The 27,242-nt window shown below is 40.9% G+C and overlaps 1 protein-coding gene across 1 annotated transcript in view; it reads right to left on the reverse strand.

Annotated features, from left to right (window-relative positions):
- The window catches only part of LOC122813657 (integrin alpha-X-like), a 3,682,398-nt gene that overhangs the window by 1,364,371 nt on the left and 2,290,785 nt on the right, over positions 1-27,242 (reverse strand). Inside the window, exon 15 of the mRNA XM_044086096.1 lies at positions 11,382-11,512. Coding sequence (XP_043942031.1) covers positions 11,382-11,512 — 131 coding nt within the window. The remainder of the gene's footprint in view (positions 1-11,381; positions 11,513-27,242) is intronic.

Here is a 27,242-nt window from a genome sequence, read left to right on the forward strand (position 1 = left end):
TTAAGTTGAAGATAAGTCCCCTTGAAATAAAACACATTTTTGGTGAGCACATGCTCAGTTTAGACAAATCAGAAACGTGTTGTTGAATACCTCAATGAGAATAAATGGGGTATTCAATTTACTGTGAATTTTGATAGAAAATCAATCTCCTATTTGGATGTGCTGGTTGATAAACAACCAGATGGCAAATTAGCCTCTACACTTTACCACAAACCATTTCACTCCAATAATTTCTTGCATACTAGTTGTCATCCGTCCCATGTTATTCATAATATTCCCAAGTCCCAATATATGAGAATACGCAGGATTGGTGTAGTACTGATGATTTTAACCAACATAAGGAGCTGACTTGTAGGTTTGTGCAGTGTGGTTATAACATTTCACAGTTATGTCAGATTAGCAATTAGATCAAACAAATGGATAGAAATGATTTGTTGAAATATAAGAATTGTAATCAATGTGAAAAATGTCCTATTAGATTTTCCACCAGTTCCTTCGTTAAAGGTTGTGCGTTAGGCCTGGCAAGCCAGCACGTAAAAATCTACTGCCAATTATTAGCGGACCGGAGTTCCGCTGTGTCGACCCCTAACCGGGAAAAGCCGAAAGAGACAAAAATATATATATTTTATTCATCTGCTCTTACTGTAACTGTCTTAGTTGCTCTTCTGTGTGCTATCTGTTCAGTCGTTCTTACACTGCAATTATTACTGCTTGTTAGTAGCCTTCTAATTTACTGCCTTCTGCACTTGTTTTTTAGTCATTTGTTAATTTAATTGCATTTATTTGAACTGTATTTGCCGCAGTGTTGCTACACATCAGGTGTGCGGGCCTGCACTACAATTTTAATTGTATTTACTGTTGTTTTAGCTGCTTTTCTGTAACAAAAAAAATTCTAAGCTTGTTTCCTGCCTTTCCTGTAACTAGTCAAGTACAGATACAGACTTGCTGTATCCAGGACTGTTGGTAAGCTTCTGAGCCCCCAACCCTTTCTGTGCTGGAGGGAAGCATTCTAGCTTATCAGTAGGAGTGGTAAGCACTAGGTAGCCTATCTATCACAGGAAGAGTGGATTTTGGCCCTGAAATTGTAGTTCATTGGCCATTTGGGCAGTTTTTCCATCTCTTTCTAATTTCTGATTAAAAGCCCGTTTTGCATTTGGTCCCCAACTTTCCTATAACTAGTCTAATCCAGGTACAGATTTGCTGTATCCAGGACTGTTGGTAAGCTTCTGAGCCCCCCAAGCCCTTCTGTGTTGGAGAGAAGCCTTCTAGCTTATCAGTGGGAGTGGTAAGCACTAGGTAACCTATCTACAACAGGAGGAGTGGTTTCTGGCCCAGAAATTATAGTTCATTGGCCGTTTGGGAAGCTTTTCCATCTCTTTTAACGTTCTGATTTAAAAGCCTGTGTTTGCGCTTGTTTCCTGCCTCTCCTGTTACTAGTCTATTCCAGGTACAGATTTGCTGTATCTAGGACTCTTTGTAAGCTTCTGAGTCCCCCAAGCCTTTCTGTGTTGGAGGGAAGCCTTCTAGCTTATCAGTGGGAGTGGTAAGCATCAAGTAGCCTATCTACAACAAGAGGAGTGGTCCCTGGCCCAGAAATTGTAGCTATTGGCTGTTTGAGCAATTTTTTTCCATCTCTTTCAACTTTCTGGTTTGAAAGCTGCACTTGTGCCTGTTTCCCACCTTTCCTAGTCCGGTTACAGAGTTGCTGTATCCAGGATTCTTAGTAAGCTTCTGAGCCCCCAAGCCTTTCTGTGTTGGTGGGAAGCCTTCTAGCTTATCAGTGGGAGTGGTAAGCACTAGATAGACTATCTTCCATGGGAAGAGTGAGTTTTGGCCAAGAAATTGTAGTTTATTTGGCCGTTTGGGCATTTTTCCATCTCTTTCAACTTGCTGGCTTAAAAGCCTATGTTTGTACTTGTTCCCTGCCTTTCCTGTAACTAGTCTAGTCCAGGTAGAGATTTGCTGTATTCCAGGACTCTTTGTAAGCTTCTGAGCCCCCCAAGCCTTTCTGTGTTGGAGGGAAGCCTTTTAGCTTATCAGTGGGAGTGCTAAGCATTAGGTAGCCTATCTACCACAAGAGGAGTGGTTCCTGGCCCAGAAATTGTAGCTATTGGCCATTTGGGCAGTTTTTTCCATCTCTTTCAACGTTCTGGTTTAAAAGTCGCACTTGCGCTTGTTTCCAACCTTTCCTGTAACTAGCCTATTCCCGATACAGAGTTGCTGTATCCAGGACTGTTGGTAAGCTTCTGAGCCCCGCAAGCCTTTCTGTGTTGGAGGAAAGCCTTCTAGCTTATCAGTGGGAGTGGTAAGCACTAGGTAGCCTGTCTACCATGAGAGGAGAGGTTCTTGGCCCAGAAATTGTAGTTTATTGACCATTTGGACAGTGTGTCCATCTTGTTCAACTTTCTGGTTTAAAAGACCACATCTGCACTTGTTTCCTATCTTTCCTGTAACTATCCTACTGGGTAGCACTAGAAAGTCTTAAACTGATACAAGCCTTCTAGCTTAGAAGAGAGACTTTGGAGTGATTAAGTATCAGTTTTCTGTATTTTCTTGTTGTACTTAACTCTCTTCCGCCTAAATGCAGATTTTCCAGAGTTTATTGTGATTTAAAAGCTTGTTTTCTTCACATATTGTACTTATTTGACTGCCTGCACTTTTAAAAAGTTGTTTTTGTTTAAATAATTTGTTTAACTGTTGTAGGCTACACACTAAAGTGCAATAGCCTTTTCTAATCATTTGTAGTTGTTTAAAGCTGTTTTAAGTGTATTTTTTACTGTTTTTGCCTTATCTTTTAAAAAAAAAAATTCCTTGTTTCCTGACTTTCTAAGCTAGTGTAGTCCAGTTTTCAGGCTAGTGCTGAATTCAGGGCTATGATGCTAGTTTCTGGGCTGCCCATACCTTACTTGGATAGAAGGAAGTTTATCTGTTCACCTGTGAGAGAGGGGAGCTTTGAGCAACCTATCTGTCCCTGGAGGAGTGGTTCCAGCCCAGAAGTTAGTAGTTTATTGGCCATTTTGGGCTAATTTCTCTCTCTTTCATTTTCCTACTATAAAAATTGTGTTTGCACGGTTTTGCTCACCGGTTAGCTATGGTTAAATTATTCCTGGCTCCACTAAGTCTCCTCTTCAGTTTTTCCCTTGAAACTAGTCTACCTCTCAACCTAAGCACTCAAAAAGCATCTTACAGCCCAGCACTTGCTCAGACCTAATAGCAAGCACTAATATACCCTGATGCTGATTGCCCAGCAGGGCAAGGCTCTTTATTCACCCCTCACCAACCAAGCGACTAAGCAGCTCACCCTACAATTCAGGCATGACCAAAGGGCAACTTCAGGTGCACTCTCCAGTCCAGCTGGTGAATCTGGGTATCCTGAGGCAATGTTACAACTGCCTCATGTACAAAGAAAACCCTCTCCTCCAACCACAAAACACTAACATATGTGAGAGATGCAATTATACAGCCAAACTGGAAGCTAAGCTGTCTCCACCCAAGACTGGAACAGACAGTCAAGAGGAGAAGGTTAACACTTGCACCGCAACTCCAGGCACACACAGACCTACTAAAACAGCACTGGCAAAAAATACACATAAATACACAAAATCATACTCGGAGGCTCTAAATAAAAACCTGCAAAAGCATCAGAGACCTCCAAAGCAGACACCCAAACAACCTGCACTTCCCGTCACAAACCAGACAACACATAAAACACAAAATCAGTGTGCCGCACAATCACAGCCCTTAAGGCGAAATAACATACCTAACACACTAGTAATAGGTGACTCTATAGTCAAGCACACTGATGTCCCACTCACTAGGCTGGACAAGCAGAAGGTTACTGTTAGCTGCCTGTCGGGAGCCAGAATCCGCCACATAACACAAGCACTCAGGTCACACCAGAACAAGTACAAATATGACACTGTCATTGTTCATGTTGGTGTGAATGACTTGAGACATACCTCCCTGGACAACATGAAAGGAGACATGGAAGATCTCTCTGATCATGTAGCCCAGGTTGGTATGACCCTGACCCTGGGTAGCATCCTGCCCTCACCAAGAATGATACCTTAGTATAAAGACAAAATGATCAATTTCAACAACTGGCTAAGCTTCTGGTGTCACTCAAAGGGGATCCAGTGTCTGTCAGCCTGGAACGTCATGCTCGACAAGCCGTGTTGCTTCGCAAGAGATGGCTTGCACCTGTCACCCCTAGGCTTTCGAATACTGCCCAGGGCTCTTGCTGCCCCCATACTGCCTTTTTTAGGCAAGGCTCAAAAGTCAAACCCACCACCGTAAACAGCACAATTAACAAAAAACGGAGGGTTATGCTACTCAACGCCAGGAGTTTAAATCTCAAAATGCACGTGCTCGAAGCACTCCTCAGTATGGAGAATGCTGACATCTGTGCAGTAACTGAAACCTGGTTCAAGGCTCCAGAGAGCACCCCAGCACTACCGGGCTACAACTCATACCACGTTTCAGCCACAGAACACGGACCAAAACACAAAAAGGGGGGGGGGGTGTATCCATATTCATCAAGGATACCTACACCTCCAGGTTAGTGGCACACCATGATACCTCTGAGATCATCCATGTGCAACTAACATCGGGCAAATATGCAATGCAAATTATGGCCTGCGACAGATCACCCTCCATGTTCCAGGACCACCACTCCACCTTTCTGGAAACACTGGAAAACATGAAGGTCCTACCGAATACCCTGATATTGGGCAATTTCAATTACCCTATCATTCACTGGGAAAACTACTCGAGTACAAATTCCCAGGCCCAGCCCTTCCCTGAATTCATCAACTCAAATGCCCTGGATCAGCTGATAAACTCCCCTACCAGAGGTGAAAACATACTGGACCTGGTCATCACCAACATGGGCGACAGGTGTTCCACACCGGAGGTAAACCCATCAATGGTTAGATCAGACCATAAACTAATCACTCTGGATGTCCACACCCCACCACCATCCCAACTAAGGAAACCACAGTAAAAAACTTTTCTAAAGCAAACTTCACCTTATTTAAGACAGAGGTGGTAAGTTTCACAGCCCCCACGCTAAAGGATAATGCTGCCCAAGATGCAGGAACCTTTACAAATGCACTCTATGAGTACCTACAAGGATGTATTGATCGTGCCATCCCTAGAAAAACCAAGACTCGCTCCTCTAAGAGAAGGAAACCAGTTTGGTAGACCCCTGCAATAAACAGGCTATACAATAGAAGGAGGAAACTAGTTTGTAAAAAAAGCAACTCCCAAGAAGGAAAGACATCCCTGATCAGTATCAGTAAGAAACTAAGGTTCCTCATAAAATCATCCAAGGCTAACTTTGAAAGAAAAACTAGCCAAGGATTCAAAAGATAACCACAAAGCCTTCTTTAGCTATCTTAAGAATCTTAAGTGGCAACTCACAGATATGCACTGAACTAGTGCAAAATAGCACAGAATATACTGAACCTATTGATATTGCCAATATCCTGGCAGATAGATTCAGTGCAAACTTCACCCACCTCTCACCTCCAAAAGGGCCCACAACAATACCGGAAAAGTGTAGTGTCCCAAAAATCACAGACGCGCAGGTAACAACAGCCCTTTTAAAAGCCAAAAACACAGCGTCAATGGAACCAGATGGTGTCCCAGGCTGTGTCTTGCACGAACTACAAAATGAACTAACCCCCCACCTAAACACGCTGTTCAACCTCAGCCTCTCCATATGTTAGGAACCTGGGTGGGAATTCCCAGATATGCTCAGAATTAGTCCAAAATGACAAAAAATACACCGAACCCACAGACATTGCCAACATCCTAGCTGACAGGTTCAGCGCAAACTTCTCCCCCCCCTCCCCACCTAGGGGCAAATATCTATCCCAGCAGAGTGCTGCCCCCCTGACATCTCAGATGCTCAGGTAAGAGCCGCCCTCTCCAAAGCAAAAAACACAGCATCAATGGGACCAGACGGTGTCCCGGGCTGTGTCCTACATGAACTCCAAGAAGAGCTAAACCCAAACATAAAACTACTGTTCAATCTCAGCCTTACTACAGGATATGTACCCAAAGAGTGGCATACAGCAGCAGTGGTCCCTCTCCACAAAGGTGGTGCCTCAACGGATCCTGGAAACTATTGCCCCATAAGCCTGACTAGCTTGGTTTGCAAAGCTATGGAAAGGATCATCATGGACCTCATAAATAAAGATATTGGGGACCTACAGACACTGGATCCTACTCAGTTCGGCTTTGTTAAGGGCAGATCCTGCCTCTTAAACCTGGTCGATTTCTTTGAAACAGTCACCAAGGCCATTGACGAGGGGAAGGTGGTCCATACAGCCTACCTGGACCTCGCAAAAGCCTTCAATACAATACCCCACTTGGGCATTATAGATAAGCTCACCAGCTTAAATATAAACCCCTATGTCACTAGATGGGTAGCAAACTGGCTCAAAGTCAGAACCCACATGGTTAGAATTGCTGGAGCCATGTCAGACTCCAAACCAGTTACAAGTGGCATCCCACAAGGCTCAGTCCTGGGACCTCTCTTGTTCGGTATATATTTCTCGGAGGTACAGGTCAACACGGAAGGACTGTGACTGACCAAGTTCACAGATGACTGCAAACTGGGTGCCATAATCGACTCTCCAGCCGACACAAGCATCCTCCAAAAGGGCCTCATAGAAACAGGCAACTGGTGCCAGAGCCATGGCCTCAAGCTAAACACCAAAAAGTGTATAGTCATCCCCTTTGGCAAAAACAAAGTGCCCACAAATTACCACATAGGTGGTAATCCATTAAGTACAGAAGAAGTAATTAGAGACCTGGGGACCCAAGTTGATAGCAATCTCTCATTTGACAACCACGTGGCCAAAGTGGTTAGAAAAACATTTTATATAGCCCACCTAATCATGAAGGGATTCACATCTAGATCAGGGGAGGTCATCGTGCCTCTTTACTCATCCCTCATCAGGCCCATAATTGAGTACAATGCCCCTTTTGGGAATGAACCTTACCATTCACCTGCAGCAACTGGAAAGACCCCAAAAGTACCTCACAAAGAGGATCAAAGGGCTCAAACAGATGCCATATGCTGCCCGGTTAAAGAAACTCCAGCTCTACTCAGTGGCATACCGCCTGCTCAGAGGCGATCTGTGCCTGACGTATAAAGCCATGTCCAACCCAGAATTAATGGACACGCTGCACCTCAGAAAATCCAAATCCCATCGAGCTACGCGCTTCAGAGACTTGAACCTCAGCACTGAAATAAATAGGACATGCTAGAGGGACAGATTCATAACCCAGAGGCTCCCTTCACTCTGGAATAAAATCCCAGTCCAGGTTAGGCAGAGTCCCTCATTGACTTTCTTCAAGAGGAATCTTGATGAGTGGATGGGAGATCATAGGTTTACCCCTGGTATCACTTCTGTGTCACTGTTAGACAGAGGCACAGTATACTAACCTCGAAAAATGGCATAGCAAAATTAATTTAAAATGGGTGGCGAAAGCCAAACACACTCTGGCTAGGCTTATAAATGCCCTAGGGCAGATAGCCTAGTATGAACCTATGAACATATAGGCTACGTGACCATAGAATGGTGCACAGCAACAGTTATTCCTCTCCACAAAGGAGGGGCCACAACTGACCCTGGTAACTATCGCCCCATAAGCCTGACTAGCCTGGTCTGCAAGGATATGGAGTGCATCATCATGGAACTCATTAACAAAGACTTTGGGAACCTCCAAACACTTGACCTGACCCAGTTCAGCTTTGTTAAGGGCAGATCATGCCTACTAAACCTGGTTGACTTATTCGAGACAGTCACCAAGGCCATAGACGAGGAAAAGATGGTTTACACAGCCTACCTTGACCTCGCCAATGCTTTCGACACCATTCCCCGCTCGGGTATTACAGAAAAACTCACCAGCCTGTACATAAACCCCTATGTCATGAGATGGGTTGCCACCTGGCTTACAGACAGAACTCACATGGAAAGAATAGCGGTCCAGGTCCGACTCTAAACCAGTCACAAGTGGTGTCTCGCAAGGTTCGGTCTTGGGACCCCTACTGTTCGACATATACTTCTCAGAAGTACAGGCAAACACAGGAGGACTATGGCTAACCAAGTTCGCCGATGACTGCAAACTGGGAGCCATAATTGACTCTCCAGCTGACACGGACATCCTCCAAAAGGGCCTTACTGAGACGGACACCTGGTGTCAAACTCATGGCCTCAAGCTAAATGCCAAAAAATGCATAGTCATCCCGTTTGGGAAAAACAAAACACACACGAATTACCACATAGGTGGCAGCCCCCTTAATACAGAAAGGTAATAAGAGATCTGGGGACCCAGATAGATAGTAATCTCTCCTTTAACAATCATATTGCCAAAGTAGTTAGGAAATCCTTCTATGTGGCCCATCTAATTACTAAAGAGTTTGCATCTAGAAATAAAGAGGTTATAGTGCCCCACTATTCATCACTCATTAGACCCATCATAGAGTACAATGCCCCATTTGGGATGTACCTCATAAGACACTTCCAACAGCTTGAAAGACCACAAAAGTACCTCACCAAGAGGATTACTGGTCTCAAACATATGTCTTATGCAGCCCAACTGAAAAAACTCCGGTTGTACTCAGTGGCATATCGCTTACTCAGAGGTGATCTCTGCGCCTGACTTACAAAGCCATGTCCAACTCAGAACTGATGGAGATGCTCCACCTAAAGAAATCCAAGTCACTGCGAGCCACGTGCTCTAGTGAGCTAAACCTCGCCACAACAATAAACTGAACATGCTGGAGGGATAGATTCCTGTCACAGAGACTCCCCATGCTTTGGAACAAAATTCCAAATTACATCGGGCAGAGCCCCTCACTAACACCCTTCAAGAGAAACCTTGATGAGTGGATGGGTAACAGAAAATACACCCCTGGGATCACTTCATTGGCTCTGTTTGACAGAGGATCAGTTAATTAATCAATGGGGCAGCGAAAGCCAACACACTCTGGCTAGGCTTATAAATGCCCTTGGGCAAATAGCCTAGTACCTACCTATGAACCTATGAACGTTTGAACACTATTTTGGACAACAGATGTCGATTTTCCTTTAGAAAAGGTAAAACTTTGGGCAGTTATTTTAACCACTGCAAGTGCAGTCAGCCTACCTTTGAATCAACTCGTCACATTTGGTGGGGATAAACTGGTTGGCTGTCTTCCATGTGGGCACTGCTCATGTTGTAAATATATGGTTAAAACTAAGGAATTTACATCTAAAAACACACCATGTTTATTTAAGATTCAGACATTTGGAAACTGTAGTACGGATTGGGTGATTTATTTAGTAACGTGTTTGTTCAGCTTTTTATAATGGACAAACATCTAGACCTATTAAATTTCAGATGTCCAAACATTTCAGTAGTATTAGAAATAAGAATCTCAATAATGCTTTATATAAGCATACCTTAAAACATCCCTCTGCCCTATTTCCTTTTATTGTCATTGATAAAATTTCGGGAAATAGGTGCTGTAAAATGGGATGGAAAAATATTTTAAACAAAAAAGAAAAGGTATGGATTGTTAGACTAGGAGGCTTATTTTCACCTGGCTTGAATGAATGCTTATAATTGGTTTATGGTGACTGGTTATTTTTGAGTGAACACTTAAGTTAAAGTTTTTTTCTGCAGCCTGTTTATACATTGATAAAGGCTTAGGGCCAAAACCGGTCTATGGATGTATTTCTTAACTTTTAAATAAGTCTTGATCCTTCTCCTGTTGTGCTGGTCCGTTCGTTTTTGGCGTTTCTGTTCTGCTTTTTGGATCGTTGCACTTGCTGTCCGTGCAGTGTTTGCTTGGTTGTTGATGTGTACAGACACACCTTGAATTATCACAGTTGTGTGCACATGAACATACTCATTTAATTGCCGTCAGTCTGACATACTAATATGATATACATTATCAGGGATTCTTTCTTAATTAACATATTAATTTCATTTGTTTGTGACAATACCCACTTTTGCCGCCTGCGGCAGATGCTGATGATACACAGCTCTGGGGAATACTTTGCATCATAGTGTGCCATTTGCATCTGTTCTTATCTATCTGCATAATAACTGTGTTAGGCAAGAGTGCCTTACACAAGGGTATTATGTATGCTATACTCTGCTCCCACATATGTAACACCACACAACCACACACACCTACATATGTGATGCATAACCATTAGAATATTGAAGTGCATAATTCCATTCAGTGATAATCTTCCTCATACATGTGTCAGGCCTACTTCTGCAGTGTATACAGTTAATATACAGGTCAATGTTAACATTTATGGGACAGGTCTGATTCTTGCAAAAGGAGATTGTGGCTTCTGAGCCATTCTTATTTTCCAGCAGGTTATATTTCTGTGCAAATATCCCATAATGTATGTTCTGTCCCTACAAAGTTGCATCTCAACTCAGCATGTCAATGACATTCATATGTCATGTAATTCCCCATATTTACAATGTTAATTTGTATAACTGTCACATTCTATAATATGATGTCTGTTTTTATTTACTTGCACTGCTTAGGAGGTATGACCACCATTAATTATTACAACATACATATTGCAAAATTTTATTATTACAGAATTATCTTTGTTACATAAATACATTCACATCAATTATCTTACTACAATGTGGATATTTACCCTCCCCTCATATATATTTCTGTATACATCTCTTTGATTTCTGTGCACATTGTCCTCAGTATACTTTTCATGTCTGGTGACCCATGTACTTCAGTTGTCCTTGCCGTTTCCCTTCCCCTCTTACTTATTTCTGTATTCATATGTTTGATTTATGTGCACTGTACAGTCAGTACACTTTCTCTGCCTGGTAGAGCTTAGGCTATTTTCCCTATACAGCTCTTTGTGCTGTCTACGCAAGTATGGTCAACAGGTTTTCCCATAGCCAAGCTTGTTTGTTTACTGTGTGTGCACGTACTGCTCTCCACGTTTTCCTGGTCACCAACATACCACACCATATCACAAAACCTGTGTTCAGACCTAGTCACTTGCATTTTACCAGGGAATGCTCTTGGAATGAAATAAAATACCCTCTCCTGAAACAGGGTAACCAGCCTCAGTCCTACCACTGTTTAATTTTCAAATCTACTGAGCTGCTGCTCCTTATGGGTCATCCTCACTATATTCAGGGCTCTAATTTTTATGACAAAAAATACTCATGTCATTTAACAGAGTAATCAATATTCACATCACAATGTACACTCTAACTATAGAACAGAAAACAGCTTGTATGATTATGTACTTTAGAAATTTTGGTTGGCCTTCGCATCTTATACTCATTTTTCAGTTTTAAATACAGTAGGAGAGATTTATGCTCACCTTATTACAACCACTTTTCCAAGGGATCCTACTATAGTGTCATTCAGTCCATCATTATTAAGATCTTCTTTCCCATATATGGACTGACCAAAATATTTAAATCCTGGAACCATCTCTGAACCTTTGATGTGCTGTTGGAAGAAGATATGCAAACATGAGTTCAATGGTATATTTCTTTCATAAGCACTTGGTTTCAGAACTTTTGATGCAGATGGTGTTTTCTTCCTCACCACCCTTTCCAAATGTAAACACAAAAAACTGCTGCAACACATACATCATAAGTCATTCAGTTGAATGGTTTAAGTTTATAAAATGCGCATTCAAAAATCATTGAGCTTTTTTTTTTTTTTACTTTATTAGTCATGTATAACATATGTAGCATGCACAAGTAATAGATGATCAAATGCCAAAGATATTCACAAATAAATGACTATCTTTGATAGTCTCCTTCAAAACATGGGTTATGTATGTCAGATGAGCATAAACCTTAAAAAGGGTAATAAAATTAATAGAGATACAAAAATAAATAAATATATGCTGTGAAGCTTATCACATTCTTTACACACTTAGTACATCTAGCATGTACCAGTGCTTACCGTTTTCAACAGACATCTAAGGTATGCAAATTTATTTATGCATATTCTGAGGTCTGGGTTACAATAATCTACAAATATAGTAAATAAAAAAGGAAAATTGGGCAAGTGCAAATAAACAACAAAAACAATTACATAAAAAACAACAAAATGTTAAAATATTATAACACTATTAGTGGAATAAGCTTGGGGTACTGAATGAGTAGAATGAATACAACCATCCATAGTAGGAGACAAAAACACAACAGCAAGTAAATAAAAGAAGCACAGTAATATAAATTACTAAAAATCTACATGCTTTTACATTTCTTGTAGTAAATAAGTTATGTAAAATGTTGGGCAAAATTACATACTTCTATACAAATGCAGTCCTATATCCCATGTAAAAGCTACAAGTCCAGTTTTGCAAAAACAAGGATGTTGTACTTCTAAACTCTCTTGAAATTTTGTAAACTTCCTACAGGAAAAGGAAATGAATCTCAGACTTTAAGGAAACAGGCTACACATGGATTTAAAGTGCTGTAGCTCTTAGATGAAGCCAAGATAATAGAGTTTGCAGACAGGGGTTAATGACAGGATAAATACCATTTGGCTGAGTTTGTCTGCATGGATATGTTGTGAATATGAATAAGATTATGAATAAAACTTAGGTGCAATATTTTTAAAAGGTTCATTAGTTCAGTCCATCTAAAGGTTGTAAAGTATCTTGGTGTTCTCTGACCTTAGCCTCAGAGATACAGCTGGTTGCCATATAATGGGTCATCTCAATTTTGCCAATAAAGGAAAATTAGAAGTTATGTACCTACCATAACATTCCATGTTAGTTGTCTTCTCTCGCCTTCTTTCTTGCTGGATGGGTTCGGAGCCGATCCTTGGCTCCGACTCAGCACTTGCTAAGCTCGAGAGCTAATTTTACCAGCTCGAGGCAACCCTATATCCCATGATGCAAGGCGGAGACTACCCAGATCTCGTTTGGTAGCTAAAGAAATAGTAATATTTTCTTCCAACTGAAGAGGAGGAAGAAAAATAACAATACTAAATAACATCATAACCCTCTAGAAAGGATCAATGTAATCTAGTGACACTAGAAGTTGAACAGCTAGAAAAAGGGAATAACCTCTTAATAGAAGATGCATAATCTTCCTGGTCTGACCAGGCTAGGGGGATGGAGGGCGGGATGCAAGAAAGAAGGCGAGAGAAGACAACTAACATGGAACGTTATGGTAGGTACATAACTTCTAAATGTTAAGTTGTCAATCTCGCCTTCATTCTTGCTGGATGGGACCGCGTCCCTAGCACCTCTATCCTGGGTGGCTCAATGGAACAGACTCTTGAGAACGGTGGAACCAAAATTCGCTCTGTCTCTGGAGGCCAAATCTAATTTGTAATGTGGAAAATAGGAAAACAACTCTCAGCCAAAGATACCTCTCACCAAAACGAAGAGTAATGTAAAAATGAGAGTAAGAGGTACCAACACGATCTGTAGTCTTCACAGTGGACGAATTCCAATCATTAAACACGATAAAAGTCCAAAATACTTTATTAACATGAAGGAATGAGCGCTTTCGCGTAGTGCTGGCTACGCTTCATCAGATACATTTACAAAGATGTTACCACATTTAAATACAAAACTTTTTGGCGGGATCATTAACTAATGAACTTGTTATTACACCAATTAGATGTAGTAATTAACCTTCATTCAAATTAATTGCAATTAACCACAATAAACAAAGCTTTCCGAACAAAGATAAAGAGTTAAAATAATAAGATAAAGAGTTTTTAGCATACATCAAAACGGCATCTCTCATTATCAAAATTATGTAAAACGAACGCCGTAATAACGTGTCTTTGGCCAGACATGTGAAAGAATGCCACACACATTTTTTTACCTTTAAGGTGTTGCAAGTGTTGGTGATGAGTAAGAGAGGGGGTGACAATGAGAATGCTTTAGCCAGAGCTGAGCTGCATTGGATCTTGAAGCTAGCAGCACATTTACCCCCAGGGTTGAACAACTCTATTTCCATCAAACCTGTGCTAGTGGAGAGGAAGTAGTATTATATACATGATGTTGTATATATTATATATATTATTATTGAGTATATTGACCATCATTCTGATATATATTATATATAGACTAATTTATATTTTTTATTGGTTATATATGTAGTCCTATTGGATTTTGGGAATGAGCATAAGTAATTTATGTATACAATGTTATAGATTTAAGCAATGTCAATGTGTAATAATGGTTGACTATAGGAATGGACATTATTGATTATCATTTTTTCATTTTTGTCCCTATATATATATATTTTCAGATCATGCATTTTATGAATGAATATATATTTTATGCAAGAAAGTTTTTAAATATTCTGTGATGTAAGACTATTTGTATATATAGTTAGTGTATTCCAGATAGGTGCTTTTATATAGTAAGTACAGTTTTGTTTTATAGTCCATGGTTTAGTATAACCTGGACTTCGTAGAGAGATGTATAATTCAATGTAAAGTTATAGTCACTTAGACACAAGGCTCAGTGTTTATTGGTTCTCTATTATATATATCTATACATGTTTTATATTTTATCTTTTAGTTAACAAGTAAGTTATGGGTAACAACATGTTGGTTATTGTATGGATTTACTTATGTTATTGTCTATAACTAGCATGGATATGTTTGGTATTGTCTTGTGTCAGTTGACTCCAGCATTTTGTAAGGTTTTTTATTATAGTATAGTTGTCTAGTGTTATTTGTTAGGGTCATGTTTGTTGGCCCTTGGAGATTGAGATGCGGGTATTAGGACCGGATATCAGGCTTTGCACTTTAGTGTTAATTATTTTTGTTGCAGGTTTTTTTGAATCTGATTCACAGATTTTCCCTTGTGTTGATTTGTTAAGGGGGTTCTTGATATTACTTTATATCTGCTGAGTATAACATTTTTTAAAAGTTTTTGGCGTAATATGGTTGTTTATTGCAATGGTCATGCTGCTATAATTGCCGGCTTTTGGGGACTAAGATGGGACTAAGTATATGTCTATAGGTCCTTTTGCTAAGTTCAGAATTTTAGCAAAGATTATTTTGTTGTTCCCCGTTTTATATTCGACTTCAGGACATTTATTAGGTCCGATTGTCAAAGGAATTCTATGCCTTTTGGAATTTGCATATGTTTAATTGGGTATGTTTCCTATCACTTTTTTATTATTTATTTTATGATTATACATGTTTTTGGAGACTTCCTGGTCTTCTCTTTACCCGATGGTAGATCATACATTAGTTCTTTAATATGTAGACATTTAATTGTCTCAGCATTATTACGGCGTTCGTTTTACATAATTTTGATAATGAGAGATGCCGTTTTGATGTATGCTAAAAACTCTTTATCTTATTATTTTAACTCTTTATCTTTGTTCGGAAAGCTTTGTTTATTGTGGTTAAATGCAATTAATTTGAATGAAGGTTAATTACTACATCTAATTGGTGTAATAACAAGTTCATTAGTTAATGATCCCGCCAAAAAGTTTTGTATTTAAATGTGGTAACATCTTTGTAAATGTATCTGATGAAGCGTAGCCAGCACTACGCGAAAGCGCTTATTCCTTCATGTTAATAAAGTATTTTGGACTTTTATCGTGTTTAATGATTGGAATTCGTCCACTGTGAAGACTACAGATCATGTTGGTACCTCTTACTCTCATTTTTACACTAATTTGTAATGTGAAACAAAGGTATGAGGAGAGGCCCATGTGGCTGCTGCACAAATAGTGTCTAATGGAAGTCTAGCTTGAAAAGCTGTAGATGTAGCTAGAGCTCTGGTAGAATGGGCTTTTGGGTTAGAAATCAACTCTTTGCCTCTGAGCTGATAAATGTAAGTGATCACAGAAGACAGCCATCTAGATAAAGTTACCTTAGAAACTGGAAGGCCTTTCCTGTTCTCTGCATAGGACAGAAACAGTTGATCAGATTTCCTAAAAATTTTTGTCTTGTCCAGATAATATCTGAGCTGGCGGTGAACATCGAGACAATGTAACTTTTGTTCTGCTCTATCAGAATAATTCGGGAAAAATACTGGAAGATCAATGGATTGATTTAGGTTTGTCTGCGATGCCACCTTTGGTAAGAAAGACGGATTAGTCCTTAGAGATACCCTATCTTTGTGGAATATTAGATAGGGAGGGCAAATACAGAGAGCATGAAGCTCAGATACTCTCCTGGCAGAAGTAATGGCAACTAGAAAAAGTGTCTTCCAAGAAAGCAATTTCAAAGAACAGGCAGCTGCAGGTTCGAACGGGGGAAGAATCAAGGATGTTAAAATTAAATTTAGATCCCACTGTGGTGGGGGGTCTCTAATCGGAGGTTTCAATAAAAAGATACCTCGAAGGAATGCCTTGCAAAGTTTATGTGACATAATGTTGTGGTCCAAAAAGCCTATATGAAAATTTGAAATGGCTGCCAGTTGAACTTTCACTGTGGAAGAAGAGGATCCTAAATGAAAAATGTCAGCTAGGAAGTCCAATACCAAATGAATTGGTGCAGTATAGGGGTCTATGTTCCTAGCTTTTGCCCAGAAAGAGAAACGTCGCCATTTACTAGTGTAAATCTTTCTGGTAGAAGATTTTAGGGAAGCTACTATGATATCCCGTACAGGATTAGAAATCATAGGAAGCCTGGCTAAGGAAGGAAGTGGAGCAACCAAGCAGTGAGGTTGAGAGAAGGTATGGATTGGTGCAGCTGACCCGACTGGTGGGTCAGAAGATCTGGAACCGGGTCCAGATGCCATGGCTGTACCAAGAGGTAATGATGTAGGAACGGAAACCATATCTGTCGAGGCCAATAAGGGGCAATGAGAATCAACTTGGCTCTCAAGGCGGTTGCTTTCTGAATTAGCTGAGGTATCAGCAGAAAAGGGGGAAAGGCATAAAAAAGTCCCCGGGGCCAATCTTGGGTTAGAGCGTCTCTGGGGGGATGGCCTGGAAGGGGGAAGAGAGAAGAAGTCTGGGCATTTGCTGTTTTGAGGTGTAGCGAAAAGGTCGCAGCAAGGAAGGCCCCACTTCTGAAAAATCTCTTCCGTCACTGACTGTTTGAGAGACCACTCGTGAGGCATGAGAATAGCTCTGCTCAATCTGTCCGCTATGATGTTGGATTTCCGGGGATGTGCGTTGCTATCAGAAACCGGTGAGAGGAGATTGCCCATTGCCAAAGTCTGAGAGCCTCTCGACACAGTGGATAGGACTTGGTTCCGCCCTGTTTGTTTATATACCACACTACGGACATATTGTCCGTTTGGACTGCAATAGTTCCCAGGGGAAGAGAGTCGTTGAGGGCTTGCAACGTTAAAAGCACTGCTCTCATCTCCAGAACATTTATCTGCAGATGGTACTCGAAAGGTTGCCAAGTGCCATGGACCATTCTGCCCTGATAATGCCCCCCCACCCGATCAGGGAGGCGTCCGATGTAACCGTGGCAACTGGGGCAAGAGGAACAAATGTTCTGCCTTGATGGATTTGAGGGGACGATATCCACAAGTCAGATGCCTTTTGCAAGTTGGAGTTACTATGATCTCGTGACGCATGGGAAGTTGTTGAAAAAAACATTGGGTGAATAGCATCCATTGTAGAAGATGCATGTAAAAGCGGGCAAGGGGAAGAAGTGTTATGGCGGCCGCCATAAGACCCAGTAGCTTCAGAGCAAATCTGGCCTGAATTTTGTTGCTGAGAAGAATCACCTGGACGTGTCTTTGAATGTCCAAGATCCTTTGGTCTGTTAACTTTGCTGAAAGTTGTATGGTGTCCAAGCTTGCGCCTATAAAAGTAATAGATTGACAAGGCGACAAGGCAGATTTTTCGAAATTTATAGAAATTCCTAGCCCTCTGCAAGTGTGAATGGTGTAATTTCTGGCTTGGAGAAGCTGATGCCTGGTGGTTGCAGTGAGGAGCCAGTCGTCTAGATATGGAAACACCTGGAATCCTTGACGTCTCAGGTGAGTCGTAACCACTGCCATGCATTTGGTGAATACTCTGGGGGCTGTAGTGAGTCCAAAGGGCAGGGCTCTGAATTGAAAGTGACTGGTCCCCAGCCGAAAGCGGAGAAATCTTCTGGAGCGTCTGTGAATTTTTATGTGATAGTACGCATCCTGAAGATCTATCGAGCACATCCAATTGTCCTTGCCCAGAAAGGGCAGAATGGACTGAAGCGTGACCATCCAGAATCTTGATTTCTTTACAAACTTGTTGAGTTTGCTCAGATCTAATATTGGTCTCCAGTCCCCTGTCTTTTTTGGAACTAAAAAGAAACTTGAGTAGATTCCGGATCCTATTTGGTCCGCTGGGACTGGCTGGATGGCTCTTTTTACTAGCAGTTTTGATATTTCTAGTACTGCTAGTTCCCTTAGACCGGGTGGAACGTCTGGAAGGGTTCCCTTTTGTTGAATTGGGGTTTGAATAAAGGGAATTTTGTAACCCTCGGATATAATTCACTGTACCCATTTGTCTTGAGAAAGGGAAAGCCAGGCTACTGGGTACAGCGATAATTTTCCCCCGACTGCCTCCGAAGGCGGACAATCGGGCAACATCTCAGGGATGCTGGAAGGGTTTGTCAGAAAGAGGCTCTCTGCTACCCTGATTCTGAGGACCACCTCTGCCCCTAGGGTGGCATCTATTATTGTTACCCCCTCTGCCTCTGGGGGTAAACTGACTTTGTGCGTCAGGCGTGACTCCTTGAGATTTGCGGAACCACATTTTCACTCCCTTCTGCCCTTTGGGGTAAGGTCTAGAAAGGGTGGAGAAACTGACTCCTACGGCAGAAAGAGTCTTGCCATCTTGTTCGCATCTAGTCAAAGTGCCTTTCACTTGAGGTTCGAACAAGGTCGAGCCATCAAAGGGGGAGTTTGTGAAGGACACCTTGAAGGGGTCTGCAAAATTACAAAGCCGCATCCAGGACTGACGCCTTAAAGCCACTCCTGTGCCTGCGGCCCTAGTCGCTCCATCGGCTGCATAAGAAATGAGCTGCATGGAGGAGTTAGCAATGGAGTTAAGGATTCCTAGCTGTGAGCTAATCTTATCCTGAGACCCAGCAGCTGACGGATCCTGTAAAACTTCTCCCAACTCTTTAAGAACATCTCTTTGAAGGCGGGTGAAGTGGCATAAGTAGTTCAGCGATCATATGGCAAAAGTCGCTGAAGAAAAAATCCGCTTACCGTACCTGTCCATAGTCTTAGAATCCTTGTTAGGAGGAGGGACAGGTACTGAAGGATCAGCTAATTCCTTCTTGGTGGCAGCAGCCACCACCATGGCATCAACTGGGACATTTGTTAAATATTGTCTATCTTGTGGGGCCGTAATAAATTTTGAAGGCCTCCTAGGGATAGGTTCCACCGAATCCGGAGCCATCCACACCTTCCAAGCCACTACCTCCATGAGAGGGTCGAAAGGCAGAGACACCCAGGAGGTGGAGGGTCGAGATCCGAACGCCTCCAGGTATACTGACTCGTCCTCGGAAGGATTAAGGGAGGGCCAGTTCCCCCTCTGCTTAAGGAGTTCAAGGATGTCTGAAAATGAGACATACTCAGAGGAGGACCTTGGGGATCCCTCCGACTCATCCAAGTCAGTATCTGATGTAGTAGACTCAGGAGAGTCTAGATGTTTCCTCTTACATGTCCTCTTACGCGGGGGTTCCCCTGACGGATCAGGAGAAGCCTCGGAAGAGGAAGATATACCCAATGAGGAAACCCGAGGCGTTGGATCTTTGGGTCGGGGAGCAAGAGAGTGGGAAGAGACGTCAGTAAGCACTGTAGTGGGAGGAGCTGATGGAACTGTCCATTGACTAAGCCCAGGGGCTAGTACACTCCTCATCACATCGAGGGCTCCCCCGTCAGAGAGACCAGAAAGTTCCCGCTCTGAAGAGATAGGAACCCCAGGCCTCACCGAGAGGGAAGGCTCCGAGGCAGATGTCGGGGCCGAGCTCACCAACGCCGAAGCTCCGAGAGGGAGAAAGGGGTCAGACAAGGGTCCGATGCCACTCGCCCCCTCGGAGCCGACGAGAAAGACCAGACGCCCGGATCCCTCCAATGAAGATCTCAAGGAGGAAATCGGAGCCGAGGACGATGGAGCCGAAAGGGGTGGCATCGGCTCCGAAGCCACAACTGTGCCGGTTCCGAGGAGCTCCGGCTCCGAGCTCTGTAAGAGAGTCGGAGGAATGTTTGGTTGATGTGAAATAGCTACCGTCTGTTGAGATGGGCTATGGAGTATTTGGGCCAATGCCTGAGACTTTAACAGTCTACTCACCACTCTCTCGAGGTTGTGATCAGACAGCCTGGACGACCGAGAAGAACAGCTCCGATGGCTCCGCTCCAAGAGCAAGGGTGATCTCGGAGCCGAATGTATGGATTCCACTGAAGGGGAACGAGATCTCTTTTTTGAGATCGATGGAGCCAACGGAGCCGAAGATACGTCGGCTCCAGCCGGAGCCAACACTGAATGTCTGGATTTGCCAGTATCGGCGCCGGATGGAGCCGATACTGAGACTGGTAAGGTGGAAGGATCTGCTCCGGCCGGAGCCGATCTCGACCCTGGTGAGGATGAACCCGAAGCCGACGGCTTGGAAGTCTGAGCTGAAGGCTTAACAGGTTTCGAGGGCTTCCCCGACGCCGACTTAGTCGGGGAGCTCTCGGGCTTTAATAAGCCCCTTAATATCAGCTTATTTTTTCGCTCCTGCAGGACTCTTGGACTGAAAGCATGACAGATAGCACAAGAGTCCTGCAGGTGCGAAGGTCCCAGGCAATAAACACAAGAAGTGTGACCGTCTGTCAGAGACATCTTCTGACAGCACGAGTCACACTTCTTGAAGCCTGAGACCTTAGTGTCCTTCGACATAACTGTGTCGAGGAAACACAATAGTAACACACACACACAAAAACACTCAATCCAACAATTTAAAATAAACAGGGATAACACACAGTCATACACAAACAATCCCTGACAGGAAAAAATTTAGGGAGGGGAAGGCCTAAGGCCTAAACTAGGGAAAGGGAATAAATTACTTGAAAAAAAGGGAACACTGACGGGAATAGGGCCAAAGTAAGTCGTTAGGTTAACAAAACACAAATATATATAAAAAATTTAAAGGGGGGTAGACGAAAAGTCTCAAAAACTGTTCACTTACCTAGAGCTGGTAAAAGAAGGCACCTCGTTGGCGAAGCGGCAAACGAGATCTGGGTAGTCTCCGCCTTGCATCATGGGATATAGGGTTGCCTCGAGCTGGTAAAATTAGCTCTCAAGCTTAGCAAGTGCCGAGTCGGAGCCGAGGATCGGCTCCGAACCCATCCAGCAAGAATGAAGGCGAGATCGACAACTTAACATACATAGGTTACTTAATAATGTCACTGTACAGATACAGGCTAGGGTGTGTATATACATGCACCTGGAAGGGACATACTTCACTGTGCTATTTGAAGGTAGCAAATAATCATGGAATTTCTAATGGTATGCAACATTTTTATTGCATGTCATGATGCTTACAGTCAGCCCCTCAGACAAAGAACATTCATATTCAATGCAAATCCCGCACTCAGGTAAAATCTGGAATATTATGCAACTCAACTGCATAAAAATAAAATAAAAATAAGTGGCACAGCAGGTATGAGATCCTTGTACTGCCATACATAACAACAACCAAGAAACGAAAAGAAACTTCCAAAAACCACAAAAGGCAAACCAGAAAGCAGGCATCCACAAAGATAAAAATCCAAACTATTTATTTAGCGCTTTCGGAGTAGGTTAATGCCTCTCCTTCTTCAGAAAAAAAACACAAACAGAACTAATTAAGCACCCTTTTATAAAAGCAGTGCTACAACAATTTTCAATTAAAAATTCAATAGACTTAAAAAACTCCCTTAAAGAATCCAGACAGCCACACTTAAGTATGAACATACTGTACGGCAACACAAGCCCATACTAAGTCGACTTCATCACAAAACGCATCAGAAAAATGTATGTAATCAACTGGTAAATATAAATATACAAAAAAGCACAACATGATTGCATTTTAAACATAAGATCAGCAACACTCTACTGGAGTCATTAAAACACTTTTTCTTATTGATTGCAAATTAAAGCTATGCTATTACAGCCTCACCGGCTAATAAACTGAATCACAAACAGTACACATTGTTGGACACCCAAATGGGTGTGTAGTTTACCAAAAAAAAAAATATATACAATAAAGTAAGCAAAGATACTAATACAAAAAATAAATAAATATAACTTATAAAACCTAAAATAAACTACTTTACTATAATACAAGTCCCATAACCGAACAATATTGTTTTCAGCCAATAGCACAAACACCAATTTGTGTATCAATTGCCAAAGGACACCAATTTCAACTTACAACTATCTTCTAAGGGCAAGATATTTAAGGATACTTTTCACTGAAGCATATTCATTTAAACCTGGATAAACATGAGCTGCAGTTCTAATCTGCCAGAACACTTCTTCCATTTCCAATTGTAAATGCCAGGGCCCCCCTCTCAGATCAATTTTTAAACATTTAAGCACAGCAAATTTAAAATTATGGTCAGGAAAAGCCATAATGTGCCTAGCTAAGGCATTAGATGGATCTTTCTTGTGAATGGCATATTGGTGCTCGTAAATGCGCTGCTTCAATTTCCTTTCAGTTTTACCTATATAAAAAGCAGCGCATTTTCCACAGCAAGCTGAATAGACCACCACTTTGGTCTCACAATTAAACTTGCCATTTATTTTATATATCTTATCTCTGATTTTAACCCTGGCATCTAAACTTACATACTTACATTGTTGGCATGCCCCACATTGAGACATGCCAAAGTTCTTCCCATGGATTCCATGATTTTTACTTTAGAGAATTGATTTAAGGTTAGATGCTTTTCTATAAGTGATATGGGGTTTACCCCCAAACAAACTAAGCAGATGACTATCCTCAACAATAAGAGCTAACAGAGGTTACCCGCTATATATGATATTTAATATTACCTCTGAAGTTATCCACAAGCGTCAAATAGGCCATTTTAAACCACTTTTGTTTAACAACAATAATCAAAATGTGGACGCAATAAGTGTTCAACATCATCTAGGATAAAGAATAGTGAACAAATGTTTAAGACCAGTTTTTTGTGCACATATTGTGTGGACCACCATCAAATAAGGGAAATGTTAAATAAAAACTGGGCTCTTATTGTTGAGGATAGTCATCTGCTAAGTTTGTTTGGGGGTAAACACCATATAACTTATAGAAAAGCATCTAACCTTAAATCAATTCTCGAGAGTAAAAATTATGGAATCCATGGGAAGAACATTGGCTTGTCTCGATGTGGGGCATGCCAATAATATAAGTATGTAAGTTTAAATGCCAGGGTTAAAATCAGAGATAAGATATATAAAATAAATGGCAAGTTTAATTGTGAGACCAAAGTGGTGGTCTATTCAGCTTGCTGTGGAAAATGCGCTGCTTTTTATATAGGTAAAACTGAAAGGAAATTGAAGCAGCGCATTTACGAGCACCAATATGCCATTCACAAGAAAGACCCATCTAATGCCTTAGCTAGGCACATTATGGCTTTTCCTGACCATAATTTTAAATTTGCCATGCTTAAATGTTTAAAAATTGATCTGAGAGGGGGACCCTGGCATTTAAAATTGGAAATGGAAGAAGTGTTCTGGCAGATTAGAACTGCAGCTCATGTTTATCCAGGTTTAAATGAATATGCTTCAGTGAAAAGTATCCTTAAATATCTTGCCCTTAGAAGACTGTTAGTCTGACTGACTTAGATCTGGCTACACAATTTAATTCCTTTTTCATTGAATCCATTTCCAAATTAACATCATTTTTCACCACTACACTCTCTAATACTCCCCCACCCTCTCTCCCCAGCACTCCACCCGGTACCGCCACTACTCCCACATCTCCATTTACTAACTCTTCTCCCTCCACATCTTCTCCTACTCTAACTACTTCATTATCTTCATCTGCCCCTAACTCCCCCCCTCACACTCTCCCTCTTTCTCATTAAAACCTATACCCACTTCCACTATAAAGAAACTCCTTCTGAAACTGAAGCCATGTACTAATGCTCCTGATAACATCCCTTCTTACTTTCTTGGCATAGCTGCTGATGCAATTGCCTACCCTTTTAGCATTTTAATCAACTGCTCTATCCTAGAAAGTACAGTACCCCAAATCTGGAAAAAGGCCTACATTATCCCTTTGCACAAAGGGGGCAAAAATAACAATGTTACTAATTTCCGCCCCATTGCTATCCTGTCTCCCATCTCTAAAATCTTAGAAAAATGTATTCATCTTCAACTCCTTCCTTACCTTTTAGAAAATCATCTACTAACTCCCACACAACATGGATTCAGACCTAATCATAGCACTATGACTGCCCCCCTCTCCTTCCTTGAAACTGTTAGCAAAGCATGTGACTCTGGCCAAATTGTTTCTACCCTACTACTCGACCTCTCTAAGGCCTTTGACACTATCTCTCATAACCTGCTACTAACCAAACTCTCAAGACTTAACCTATCTCCCTTCTCCTTGAACTGGTTCTCCAACTACTTATCTAACAGATATCAAGCAGTAATATGGAAAAAGGCCACTTCCTCATTTCTAAACACCACTACTGGGGTACCCCAGGGGTCCATACTGGGTCCCCTTCTCTTTAATATATTTATAAATGATTTCCGCAACTCTATCCCATTCTCAGACATCATCCAATATGCAGATGATTCCACTATTATATGCTCTGCCTCTTCTATCCCCTCACTCCTAAAATTGACCCAAGAGGCTTTCACAACCACTGAGCAGTGGATGAAAAGAAATCACCTTGCTCTCAATGCCTCCAAAACTAAATTAATGCTATTTTCCTCCTCTAAAGCTGTCTCTTTCGACACAAACACATTCTCTATCACTAGTCAAAATAATTCACCTCTGGAACTAGTGTCAGAGACCAAGCTACTTGGGGTCCAAATTGGATAACCAACTCAAATTTAACTCTCACCTACAGCTAAATATCAAAAAAAAAAACCACCAAAAACTTGGTATGCTGTACCGGCAAAATAAATACCTCACATCTGTTGCCAAAATCCCTCTCTCTACTTCATTTCTTATCCTCTCCCTTCTCTACAGAGCCCCACTCCTAACTAATCTACAGTCCTCCCTAAAAACCCAACTTTCCTCTTGCTATAACAAAATCGCCAAGTTCACTACCAACCACAAGTCCTCCTCACACCACTGTTCCTCTCTCCATATACTAAAATGGCCAGAGCTTCCCAACTATCTCACATACACTCAACTGACTCTTGCTCACAAACTCATTTTCAACTCCTCTCTCTGTCCCTCCCTTTCATCAGCTTTTAAAATGCACCTTCCTGATAGAATATTGAGGTCCAACAATCAAAATCTATTAGAAATCTATAAACCCACTCGTCCACCAGGGAAAAGTCTTCTATCTTCTGTCCTTGCCCGCCTTTGGAACTCTCTACCATCATCCATCCGCACCACCCCCAACCACTTTATTTTTAAAAGATCTCTTCATTCCCACCTAGTATCCAAGTGGGAATGCTCTTGCTCCCACCCCACATAGCTAATTTACTTGCAATTGCCATCTTCCTTCTTTGCCTTGATTCCTCATGCATTCTTCCTGATTATTTATCCATAACTAATATACATTATCATTTCATATTATAGGGAAAACTGCACTAGGCCACACCTCCTAAGTGCTTCCTTCATAAATTTCTGTTATTTCTCAGAAGTTTCATTTAGTATTTCAGAATATGATACAAACTCAAAATATTTTTTTCATGCAATATTCTTTACTATCTATAATCTATTAATTTTATCTATTGTTCTTTCATAGTTATTTCTTCTGTATTTACTTGAAATTGTTTTCTGGTGTTAAAATATTTTGTATTATAATATAATTTGTAATCTGTTATAGTTTTGTATAACTAGTATGAATTACTTTTTTGTAACATATTTAGTTCTGGAGCTTTTCTCCCCAGGACTACATTGAAAATGGGTTCTTTTTGGCCCAATGGACTATCCTGGTAAACCAACTGCAAATAAATAATAAATAAATAAACAAATAAATAAAAGATAGTTGTTGTAAGTTGAAATTAGTGTCCTTTGGCAATTGATACACAAATTGGTGTTTGTGCTATTGGCTGAAAACAATATTGTTCGGTTATGGGACTTGTATTATAGTAAAGTAATTTATTTTAGGTTTTTAAGTTATATTTATTTATTTTTTGTACTAGTATATTCGCTTACTTTATTATAGATATATATATATATATATATATATATATATATATATATATATTTTTTTTTTTTTGGTAAACTACACACCCATTTGGGTGTCCAACAATGTGTACTGTTTGCGTTTCAGTTTATTAGCCGGTGAGGCTGTAATAGCATAGCTTTAATTTGCAATCAATAAGAAAAAGTGTTTTAATGACTCCAGTAGAGTGTTGCTGATCTTATGTTTAAAATGCAATCATGTTGTGCTTTTGTGTATATTTATATTTACCAGTTGATTACATACATTTTTATGATGCGTTTTGTGATGAAGTCGACTTAGTATGGGCTTGTGTTGCCATACAGTATGTTCATACTTAAGTGTGGCTGTCTGGATTCTTTAAGGGAATTTTTTAAGTCTATTGAATTTTTAATTGAATAATTGTTGTAGCACTGCTTTTATAAAAGGGTGCTTAATTAGTTCTGTTTGTGTTTTTTCTGAAGAAGGAGAGGCATTAACCTACTCCGAAAGTGCTAAATAAATAGTTTGGATTTTTATCGTTGTGACTGCCATACATAAAAAAGATGGTGGTGTCAGTATATTTTCAGCAATGCCAGTGGCAAAAAGAAGAGCACATAAGAAAAATGCATTAGTGACCTCCTGAGAAAACAATTTACACAATGTGAATTTAATACATAAATTAGGCACACATTATTTTAGACAGTGCAAGTGCTTATAGTTGTGGATGGGGTGATCAAATGAATACTTGTGAAATACTACAAGTTCCAGGAGAGATTCACTGACACTTTAACATGCCAATCATGTGGTATGCATGATGAAAATACATTCAAAGACTGCTGTTACAGCTAACCTTAAATAAAGCTCTACTGAATACAGTGTTAATGAGAGAAGCCAGAAATGATTAAACAAAGCTGCAGCAATGTCTGAATGAATGCATCATCAATAAAACTGTCAAACCACTGGGCAAAATATTCTCTT

Source organism: Protopterus annectens, chromosome 10.part0 (assembly GCF_019279795.1).
Source record: "Protopterus annectens isolate FY-2018-M chromosome 10.part0, PAN1.0, whole genome shotgun sequence".
Classification (NCBI taxonomy): Eukaryota; Metazoa; Chordata; order Ceratodontiformes; family Protopteridae; genus Protopterus; species Protopterus annectens.